Source organism: Macaca fascicularis, chromosome 19 (assembly GCF_037993035.2).
Source record: "Macaca fascicularis isolate 582-1 chromosome 19, T2T-MFA8v1.1".
In the NCBI taxonomy this organism is placed as follows: domain Eukaryota; kingdom Metazoa; phylum Chordata; class Mammalia; order Primates; family Cercopithecidae; genus Macaca; species Macaca fascicularis.
In genome coordinates, this window is record NC_088393.1 from 64161862 (window position 1) to 64173222 (window position 11361).

The window sequence follows — 11361 nt, forward strand, 5'->3', positions numbered from 1 at the left end:
TCTGCCTCCCTAGCAGGTAAGACTACAGACATAAGCCACATCTGGCTTTCTTTTGATAGCTTTTTTTTTTTTTTTCTTTGAGATGGAGTCTCATTCCGTTGCCCAGGCTGGAGTGCAGTGGAGCAATCTTGGCTCACTGCAACCTCTGGCAAGAGGATTGCTTGACCCAGGAATTAAGGAAATAAATAAATAATGAAAAGAAAATAGTCACTGTGTAAGTTGATGAATACATTAATCAGCTTTACTGTAGTGATAATTACACTATGTATAGGGATATGTAAACATCAGCATGGTGACCTTAGTCCCCAAGGATGGATAGAGACCAGGAATTGGAGAGCAGCCTGGGCAACATAGCGATACCCCCATCTTTACAAAAAATCTTTGTTAATTAACCAAGTATGGTGGTGCTTGCCTGTAACTGCAGATACTCAGGAGGCTGGAGCAGGAAGATCTCTTGAGTTCAGGAGTTCGAGGCTGCAGTGAGCTCTGAGTTTTCCATTGCACCCAGCCAAGGTGACACAGTGAGAGCTTGGCTCTAAAAATAAGTAAATAAATAAACAAATTCACCCACAGAGGTAGGAGACCGCTACCAGAAAAACTATAAAATATTGATGAGAGGAAATGAAGAGGGCACAAAAATGGAAAGATATTCCATGTTTGTAAATCGGAAGAATTCATATTGTGAAAATGACCACAGTATTAATAGAGATCTACAGATCCATCACAATCCTTACCAAAATGCCAAACACATTCTTCATGGGAACATGACATGTTTCAAGAAGAGAGGATTGGAGGGAATTGGGTAGGTAGATGGTAGTTTTAGGCAGATTGTAGTTCATTCCACTTAAGAACTCCATTCTGAACTCTGACTCACTATCAACGCCTCAATTATTAACAAGGAAAAAAAAATTATTAACAAGGAAAAATCACAAAGTATGAGAAAATTCATCAGGAAATAAGTGTCAGAACTTTTTGGCAAAATGACCTTGTATTGGGCACTTTACTGACATAATCTTTTTTTGTTTTGTTTTGTTTTGTTGATTTATTTATTTATTTATTTGCTTTTGAGACGGAGTTTCACTCTTGTTGCTCAGGCTGTAGTGCAATGGTGCGATCTCGGCTCACCGTAACCTCTGCCTCCCGGGTTCAAGTGATTCTCCTGCCTCAGCCTCCCGAGTAGCTGGGATTACAGGCATGTGCCATCATGCCTGGTTAATTTTGCATTTTTAGTAGAGATGGGGTTTCTCCATGTCGGTCAGGCTGGTCTCGAACTCCTGACCTTGTGATCTGCCCGCCGCGGCATCCCAAAGTGCTGGGATTACAGGCATAAGCCCCCACGTCCGGCCAAGATAATCTTATTTCATCTTCAAAACAACACATCAGGAAGGTAATAATTCCCTGGTGCTAGTCACAGGGAGTTTGAAGTTTCCGGAATTCAGCAGCTTAAGATTTCCCAAGGATTGAAACCAGAATCAGTATAAAGTGTACTTAATTGTCATTCCACATGGACTCCATGATCCACACAGTAAAATTCACACCCACCATTAAGGCTTTTCTTGCTCGAGAGGCCTCACTGAGGGGGTTGAGAATTAGGGAGCCCTCTGTGTGTCCATAAACCAGCTCCTACCATCCTAAAGTGAATGCAGAGAGGGGACCATGTGCCTTTCTCTGGTTCCCACTGTTTTTACCTAAGGGTAGGTTGGCTGATATCAAAGCAGTGATTTAGCCTAGTTCAAGCAGTTTTCCCATGTCAATTCCCAGATTTTGAAAAGTAAAAACTTATCACTACGATTCATTACGTATCAACAATGACTGTCCTTTTTCTTCAATATCTTGACATTCACAAGTGAAAGCTTTCCTCAAACTAGAGCAAATCACTGGCTTGATATTATTCAACCCACTCTTAACACGTCCTTTACTCATTAGGATATCACTGTCTATGCCCTGAGGGGACCCAAAAGTGGTGAAAACTTGCAGATCTATAGTCCCTGAAGCCTCCAAATATTTCAGAAATATGAACTGTAATTCAGTAGAGCGGGAAAACCTATGTTATTTGCACGGTAGGCATTTTAATACATTAATTTCCTGTGGGTGGGGTTTCAATGAGAAATGTAATCAATGCTGATCCCCTTCAAAGGATTCTATGGCCCTAACCCAATCATGTGGGGGCCCAGGGGACTGGAAGAGAGGCCCGGAGTCCCGCGGGTTCTCTATAAATAGACACAGTTCAGCTCCAGACAGACCAGTTGGAGGGTACATCCCAGAAGAGAGGAGGTTGGAGGCAGAAGCTGGGACAGAGGTAAGTGCCCAGTGGGGATGTCTGTGGGGTTTTGGAGTTGGCCTGCGGGGGTTGGTTTCAGAAAGACTTGGGTTGGGGGGTTGGTTTCAGAAAGATTTGGGTTGGGGCCTTGGTTTCAGAAAGATTTGGGTTCATTTTCCCAGGCATTTGCCCAGACACCTTGCTATATACTCCCAGAATTGAATATTAACCTGCGTACCTGCCTTTATTTTTTCCCGTGTCCCATTGCTTGTTTTAACGGGAAATGAACTGACAGCGAGTACAAAGTGGTTTCTAGGAACTGACAGCGAATACCAAGTGGTTTCTAGGAACAAAGTGGTTTCTAGGAATACAAAGTCTGTTTTTAGAGACAGGCTTTCACTGTGTTGCCCAGGCGGTTTTCAAACTCCTGGGCTCGAGTGATCCTCCTGAGCAGCAGCAGGTGCCCCTTGGCAAAATCACTTTTAATTCCAGAATTTCCAGCTGCCTTTTCATCTACTCTTTTAGCGATTTCCAATTATACAATACATTGTTATGGACTGAAGTCACCGTGTTGAACAATTGCTCTCTTGAATTGCTTTCTTCAACTCAAATTCATACCCTTAGACCTATATCTCCCCGACCCCCAACCCGGCCCTGTTAACCACCATTCTACTCACTGCTACTATGAGTCCACTGGGTTTTTGTTTGTTTGTTTGTTTTGGGAGACAGAGTTTTGCTCTTGTTGCCCAGGCTGGAGTGCAATGGCTTGATCTCTGCTTACTGCAACCACTGCTTCCTGGGTTGAAGCGATTCTCCTGCCTCAGTCTCCCGAGTAGTTGGGAATACAGGCATGTGCCACCACACCCGGCTAATTTTATATTTTTAGTAGAGATGGGGTTTCTCTATGTTGGTCAGGCTGGTCTTGAACTCCTGACCTCAAGTGATCCGCCTGCCTCGGTCTCCTAAAGTGCTGGGATTACAGGCGTGAGCCACCGCGCTCCGCCTGAGTCCACTGGGTTTTAAATTATTGTTTATGTTATTTACTTCTTTTATTTTTAAAATTATTTTGTAATTTCAAGTTTTATTTTAAATTTGGGGTGTACCTGTGCAGATTGGTTACATAAGTATATTGAGTGATGCTGAGGTTTGGGGTATGACTCATCCCGTCACGCAGGACGTGAGGCCAGCAACCAGTGGGTAGTTTTTCAACCTTCCCTCCCTCCATCCCTCCAGAGTTTCACTGTTTTGGAGCCCACATCCTGATTCCCTTTCCTCTGTGTACATGCCCAGGAGCAGGATTGCCGGAGCATGCAGTTGTTGCACTTTTCATTTTCTGAGGAGCTTCTATACTGTCTCCCATATCAGCTGCTCTAATTTACATCCCAACACAGGGCGCAGAGGATCCCTTTCCCCCAAATCCTCACCAACACTCGTTCCATGTGTCTTTTTGGGAACAGCCACTCTAGCAGGTGTGAGGGGTGCCTTGTGGTTTGGATTTGCATGTCCCCGAAGATGAGTGATGATGAACGCCTTTTCCTGGACCTGCTGGCCATTCACATGTCTTCATCAGAGATGTCCACACAGGCGCCTTGCCCTCCTTCTAGTGGGTTATGTGTTTTCTCGCTTTGGAGTCATTTGAGTTGCTAATGTTTTGCACAGGAGCCTCTTGTGAGATGTGTGGTGTGTAAATATTGCCTCCTCCTCTGGGTAGTCCCCCCACTCTGCTGATTGTCTCCCTGTCTCTCTGTTCTGCACTTGCTCAGATTCCTTCCAAGAAGTGTAGGGTATTCGTCCTCCAGGCTACCAGTGACTTTTCCTGAGACCCCCCTGGCAGTTTTTTATCCTCTCTGCAGACCTTCGGGTTGCTCCCCCTGCCTGTATCTAGGACAGCAGGGCTGCGTTCTCATAGCTGTTGAACTTGGACAATAATTGATGCCTGGAGAGTATCACCCAGTGGCTCCTGCCTGATAAAGCTAGGTTTAGCAATTAACTTTGAAAAACCTTATTATTGTATGAACCCACTTCTTTAAAATATCAAGGAGCACTAGACTTTAAATCTGTGTTCTGGGATGAGCCAAAGAATAGAGAAACCCTTAGAGAGAGAAGGTAGATTAGTGATTTCCAGGGGCTGGGGTGGGTGGGCAGGGGGTGATCACTGATGGGGATGGGGTTCCTTTTGGGGCGATGAGATAATTCTGGAACTAGTCAGTGGTGATGGTTGCACAGCATGGTGCATGTCTTAGTCCCATGAAATTGTGCACCTGGAGAAGATAAATATGAGGAAATTTATGAATGTGCATTTTACCAAAAAGCAAAATATCTGTGTAGGTGCTTAATCCTCATAGGATTCTTTAGTGCTGTCCCTTCTCTGGAGCGAATAATTCTGGGGTTAAGAAGGTTTGTTGGGGGACAATCTTACATTGTAACTATTTTTATTTGTCTTATTGCATAATTATGACTAAGGATTTGCCTTGGATCTTATCTTGATAAGAAAACATAAATAATTGACATGATTGTTGCATCAGATTTTAGGCGCTTCACATTACTGTCCTATTTGATTTACAGTCAAAAACAATGTTGTTCGATGGGCAGGAAAACCAATTCAGCCTTTGCACAATGATCCCCTAGAGATCAGATCCAGGGGAGCATTCAGGTTTTACTCCAGAACATGTAGTCAGGTGTAGACACTGGAAGAAGAACAGAGTGGATTCATTTCCATGGTGCTGAGTCCAATGCTAGAGAGGAAATGGGGTCTGGGATTGGGATGAGGGATTTGGAAGGGAGGGGTGGGTAGAGTAGAAACTTCAACTAATAGAGCTCACGCTTTTTTTCCCTGCAGACTTCTGAAGGAACAGTGAATCTGTTACTGAGAAAAACCAGGGGCGATCTGTGTAGATAGGTCGCAATTAGACACCAGCTACTGGAAGAGCTTTCCCAGAGGCTGATTGAAATATTCTCCTCTAGATATGGCTGCAAATTGCACATCCTCATGGGGTCTGAGAGAACCCTGCAACAGACCTAGGTCAGAGACTCCATGGTCTATGGCATCCCTGGGAACTCAACTTGGAAATCACGACGTGGACCCTGAGATTTCTCACGTGAACTTCAGGATGTTCACCTGCCCGGAGGAGTCGGACCCCATCCAGGCTCTGAGGAAACTCACTGAGCTGTGCCATCTGTGGCTGAGGCCCGACCTCCACACCAAAGAGCAGATCCTGGACATGCTGGTGATGGAGCAGTTCATGATCTCCATGCCCCAGGAGCTCCAGGTCTTAGTCAAGGTGAACGACGTGCAGAGCTGCAAAGACCTGGAGGACCTGCTACGAAACCACAGAAGACCCAAGAAATGGGTGAGTGGGACCCTCCTGATTGGCTCAGGGAAGGGGAGCTGGGATGGGGGCTGCACGGTGCACCTGGACTGGAGAGGACCCGAGGGGCTGCTCTAGGTCGGGGCTTCCAAGTAGAGGAGAGTTTGCCCGTCAGGGGCACATGGCAGTGTCTGGGGACAGTTTTTGGTTGTCACAACGGGGAGGACAGGAGATGCTGCTAAGCATTCTCCAAAGCTCAGGACAACCCCCCTGACAAATAATCATCCATATTCAAATGTCAGGTGTGCTGAGATGGCCAATTCCTGGTGTAGGCGATGGACAGACAGAGGGGATGCAGGGACCCACACACTGTGAGGCCAACATGAAAGAAAGACGTTGGTAAAATACAATACCTGATGGAATGTAGGGGAGGAGGCATTAGAGTGAACTGAAGGGGGGCCCAGAAGTCCCATCCTGAGGCAGGGAAAGTGGTTGGTATCAGAGATCCAGGGATCTGCCTCCAGGTCCCCATATGAGCCCCTAAGTTCTAACACAAGGTGAGCTGCCATCAGCCAATTGGGTTGGATTCACCCAGAATATTTCTCCCTGTCTTCTCTTTGGTTTAGACTCTTTCATCTAAAGGACCCATATTTGTGTACTTATCTAGAAAATTCCAGGTGCAGGCATGTGCTGGAGTCTAGAGAGGAAAAAATTCAGACAGGATTGCTGTATCCACAGAGCTGACTCTGCATCGGGAAGGCAGATTTGAACATTAATTACAGTCAAGTGTGAGCATTATGGCAGGACCCAGGGAATATGAGAGCTACTTTCAGGTTCTCATGGTGAGTCTGATTGTCTTTTTTCCCTCTACAGTTTGTAGTCAACTTGTTCGGCAAGGAATATCTCATTCAGGACTCAGATGTCAAGATGGCTGAAGGCCCCGCCAGTGTCTGGGATGATCCGAGAGACGTGTCCAGCCAGCAGGCCTCCTCTGTGAACCAGATGCGTCCATGGGAAGGCCAGGCCCACCGAGAGCTGCAGATCCTGCCCAGGGTCCCTGCACGGTCCAGGAGGCAGGTGAGTGTGTGAGGCCTTGATGTCTGGGTGGAGGTGAGAGAAGGAATGGGAGGAAGTCGTGTGGCTGCTGGACTGATTGACAGATTTGGCACAGGACAAGATTAGAACCATTCCCCATGGACATGGTACATCCCCAGACATTCATTCCTGAGCCATCTCAGAGAGGGAAACCTCATCTACTTTTCCCTCCACCATGAGAGCTTTTAGCATTTAGGGTGGGGGGGGGTAAGAAATGATCTCAGTGAAGTGAGGGAGGCAGTTGGCACAGATGAATGAAGATCCCTTCCCCATAGCCAGTTACCTCAAAGACATTTCATGTAATAATTCAGCAAGGAACCCACTTTCTACAGATTGTCAATTTCTTAATTTGAGGAATGTTTCTCAACTGGTGATGTTGCCTTTCCGGACATATGACCATGTCTGGAGACACTTTTGTTTGGCATTCTCGGGGGTGATGGGGTGTTAGTAGCATCTAGAGGGTGGAGGCGGGGTCTCTGCTCTGCACAGGAGCGCCCCCTCCAGGAGGGTGATGCAGCCCCAGTGCCAGTGGTGCCAGGGCTGAGGGGTCTCCACCTAGAGTCATGTTCCTTCCAGCCTCAGGGGCAGGGAGACGTTGGCAGGGCAGGAAGAAATATGCTCAGAGAACCAAAGGGTGAAAACCACCACACCTGTATCATTGGTGTGGTGGTTTTGAATGTTGGTGCATTCAATCAGGAAAAGGCAGAGATGCCTAAACTTCCCCCAGTTTAGACATGGAGTCATTGCTCTTGGTTTTTCATTGTCAGGAAGAGGACTTCCTGCTTCCAGAGACTAACGTCATGAAAGGTGACCCAAAGGCTCTGAGCCCCAAGCCGACCTTGAAGAAGGACCTGGAGGAAGACAGGGAGGAGAAACCAGGACTTACATCCCCAGAGCCTCAGCTTCCAAATGGTCCTAGTAAGTATGAAGACTTAGACCTGTGTGGAGATAGCCCCTCTCTTCTGGCGTGCAGGAGTGGGGTCCCAGCATTATCATGTCTGGGGAGTGGGCACTCAGCTGCCAAAGCCTCTCCACCCCCCACTCTCCAGAGACCTACGGTCCAATGTCTTAAGCTTGAACTTGAGGGGAAGTTTTCACACAAGGTCAGTGTTTGGTTGCAATGAGTTTGGTGTATTGAAAATGCGCTTTATTAACTGTTGTGTGTGGAATCCCTTCTTCCAGCAGATCTGGTGAGAGCAAAGGAGGAGAAGGAATCCCCAAAAAGAGCCTCTGTGGAAAATGTGGATGCCGATACACCTTTTGCCTGCGTTTTGGAGAGAGAAGCTTCGACTCACAGCAGGAACAGAGGAGAGGCTCCGAATCTCAGAGGCCCCAAAAGAAGCAAACCAGATGCCACCTCCATTTCCCAAGAAGAGCCTCAAGGAGGAGCCACACCTGTGGGCAACAGAGAATCCCTGGGACAAGCTGAGATCAATCCAGTTCATTCCCTGGACCCTGCGGGCCTGATCATTCACCCCGATGGCCAAGGAGTTAAGGAACTGCTGCCCTTTGCATGTGAGGTGTGCAGTAAGAGGTTTAAATATCACAGCAAGCTAGCCACCCACAAGAAATCACACACCGGAGAGAGACCCTTTCAATGTAATCTCTGTGGGAAGCGTTTCAGGCAGCGCATAGGCCTCGAATTTCACCAGCGAACCCACACCGGCGAGAGGCCCTACGCGTGTGACATCTGCTGGAAGCAGTTCACCCAGAAGTCCTACCTGAAGTGTCACAGGAGAAGCCACACAGGGGAGAAGCCCTTCGAATGTAAAGACTGCAAGAAAGTTTTCACCTACAAGGCGAATCTGAAGGAGCACCAGCGCACCCACTCCGGAGAGAGACCTTACATATGTCCCAAGTGTTCAAGAGCCTTCGGTCGGCCTGCAACCTTGAGACGCCACCAGAAAACACATCCGGAAACCACTTCACAGTGACCTCGTCATCGGGTCTGCATCTTCTGCACCAAGAAAATGTGAATGATGACTTCTCACCGATGTTATCAGATGACATCTGACACACGAAGGGCGCCTGGCACACACAGGGGTGCCCTAGACAGGAATTCCCAGGATGTTTGTTTAATTTTTTTTCCTCCCCAGTGAATTCTGGTTTTTGTTTTATTATGTCTATTGTTATAGGCTTATTTTGGTTTGTGTTGCTGTTCTTTCAATACACAAACATCTTATTAGTTTTCAATATTTTGTAACAAAAAACGGAGTCTCCTGAGTGACATGCTGTTACCCACTGTTTTGCTGTAAAGTACAATTGTCCAAGGAGGGTGTCCAGATGAAATACACAATATGCCTGGGAAAATGTGGGTTTCAGATAAAACATTTTTTTTAGTATCACCATGTTCTAAATTATTCGTTATTCTTCTCAAACTCAGCTTTTATTGGGTATCCTAAACAGTTTTCTTTTTTTTTTTTCCCCTATTCTTTTTTTTTTGAGATGGGGTCTCCCTCTCTCAACCAGGCTGGATTGCAGTAGCAGGATCATCGCCCACTGCAGCCGTGACCTTCCAGGCTCAAGCAATCCTCCCGTCTAAGCCTCCCAAGTAGCTGGGACTGCAGGATCATACCACCACTTCAGCTAATTTTCGTGTTTTTTGTGGAGATGAAGATTTGCCTTGTTGCCCAGGGTGGTCTTGAACTCCTGAGTACAGGTGATCCACCTGCCTTGGCCTCCTTAAATGCTGGCATTACAGGCATGAGCTGCTGTGCCCTGTATAGTTTTTATTAGACTTTATTATAATTATGATATTCAAATTTTTTGAAATTTTTTTGTAGTGATGGGATTTTTTGTTGCCCAGGCTGGTGTGGTGTGAGCCACCACACCTGGCTCTAGACTTTCTTTTTCAGAGCTGTTTTAGGTTCACAGGGAAATTCAGTGGACAGCACAGAGTTCCCCTAGACTCCCTCCCCACACAGCACAGCCTCTCCCCGCCCAGCAGCCCCAGCAGAGCGGTGCATCTGTTCCATCAGTGAGCCTGCCCAGACACATCACCAGCACCCAGAGTCCATGGTGTCCATTAGGGCTCGCTCTGTGTGTCGTACATCCTGTGGGTTTGGACAAAGGCCTCATGAGTATCCACCATTGGAGTATCATGGGGACTATTTTCACTGCCCCTCGAATCTTCTCTGCTGTGCCTATTTATGTTGCTGGCCTGGATTGTGTATTTTTTGGTCTAAATTTGGCAATCTCTAAATTCCTGATTTGACTCTTGGACTACAGAGGCATTGGGAGTCTCTGGGGACCAGTTGGTCTTAGTGATAGTACCATATCCTGAAGGCTTTGTTGATCCAGAGATGGGTGGGCCCCAAACTCAGAGCTTCTGATTTAGTAGGCTGGGGGTGGGGCTGGATTCATTTATTAAAGGCTACTTTTTTAAGACTTTGGTTCTTGTCATCTTAATTTAAAGGAATTTCATCAAGAGACACACAGCAAAGAGATGCAGCATAGAGCAACTGATTGCAAAGGAAATAGGGTATTTTGAAAGTTAAGTGCGGAATAGACAGGACATGCTGGGAGCAAGGATTCAGGGCTGGCTGCTCCTGAGGATGAGACAGCAAACACCTGCTCAAGGGAGACTCCTCTTTATGGGAGTCTCGGATGATCACACACAAGGGGGTGGGAAGTGTTACTAAGGAAGGAGACCACTACCCCTACTGCCGTCCTCCTCCCCCCACCTTGCCTAGTTCACAAGACAGGGGGAAAGAGAGAGAACAAAAAGTTATAAAGAAACAAAAGTAAGATAAATAGCCAGACAACCTTGGCACTGCCACCCGGCTCTAGGAGTTAAAAAAAAGTAATAATAATTATTACATCAACCCTTGACCTAAACTACTTGTGTTATCTGTAAATTCCAGACACTGTATGAAAAAAGCATTGTAAAACTTTCTGTTCTGTTAGCTGATGCATGTAGCCCCCAGTCACGTTTCCCACGCTCGCTCGATTTGTCACAACCCTTTCACGTGGACCCCTTAGAGTTGTAAGTCTTTAAAAAGGCCAAGAATTTCTTTTTCCGGGAGCTTGGCTCTTAAGACGCGAGTCTGCCGATGCTCCTAGCCAAATAAAAAAGCTCTTCCTTCTTTAATCCGGTGTCTGAGGAGTTTTGTCTGCGGCGTGTCCTGCTACATTACTAGTAAGCTTGTTCTGGGTGGTCCTCTGGGCACACAGGGGGGCGTAGCTGTGCACATGTCTCTTTAGGATCTTAAGTCTCCATCCAGGGGTGTATTTTTACTACTGTAATGAGCAAAGGGTCGGTTTGTGAACAGGTAAAATCAAAATGCTCATGCTCTCTACAGGGAAACTCTCTTTTGCAGATGGCTTTGTGTGAATGAATTCAATTAGAAAGTGAAGGCTGGGGCTTATTGTGTTGGCTGTACGGTCCCCGCCGGCGCTGTGTTTGGAGGACACGGTCACCTTCTTGACTACCTATCCTGCCTCACCCAGGTCCCTTTAGGAGAAAGATTCCTTGAGGTAGAAACTTGAGTCTACCATCGAATGTACACAGACTCCCGTTTAATTCAAGAAGTGGACGTTGGGTGGGTAGTGGTTCTCCGTTTAGATGATTGAGTCCAACATCCTTCTCCAGACACAGAAAATGTGTTGCTGATACAACCTGCCCATTTAATTTAAATCATGGTTCTCTATGATCCATTCACCACATCCGACATTTCTTTAGAGCTTCATTTTCCAATT

At 46.6% G+C, this 11361-nt stretch overlaps 1 protein-coding gene across 2 annotated transcripts; it reads left to right on the forward strand.

Moving 5' to 3' along the window:
- The first annotated feature begins 2249 nt into the window (after positions 1-2249).
- Positions 2250-10750, forward strand: LOC102146897 (zinc finger and SCAN domain-containing protein 5C). 2 transcript variants are annotated; one of them, XM_045379624.3, is made up of 5 exons: positions 2250-2299; positions 5100-5610; positions 6442-6645; positions 7431-7581; positions 7846-10750. In XM_045379624.3, exons 2-5 carry the CDS (start codon positions 5227-5229, stop codon positions 8595-8597), a joined length of 1491 nt encoding a protein of 496 aa, XP_045235559.2. In that variant the 5' UTR covers positions 2250-2299; positions 5100-5226; the 3' UTR covers positions 8598-10750. The 2 variants fall into 2 exon arrangements, with proteins under 2 accessions (XP_045235559.2, XP_005590501.3); XM_005590444.4 differs by lacking the exon at positions 2250-2299 and having other exon boundaries at positions 5215-5610; positions 7849-8750.
- Positions 10751-11361: the final 611 nt, after the last annotated feature.

Bases quoted from the DNA above. Each gene is read 5' to 3' on its own strand.
- LOC102146897 (XM_045379624.3), top strand. From the start codon at position 5,227: ATGGCTGCAAATTGCACATCCTCATGGGGTCTGAGAGAACCCTGCAAC. The intron at 5,611-6,441 runs GTGAGTGGGACC...TTCCCTCTACAG, and splicing joins ACAGAAGACCCAAGAAATGG to TTTGTAGTCAACTTGTTCGG. The intron at 6,646-7,430 runs GTGAGTGTGTGA...TTTCATTGTCAG, and splicing joins CTGCACGGTCCAGGAGGCAG to GAAGAGGACTTCCTGCTTCC.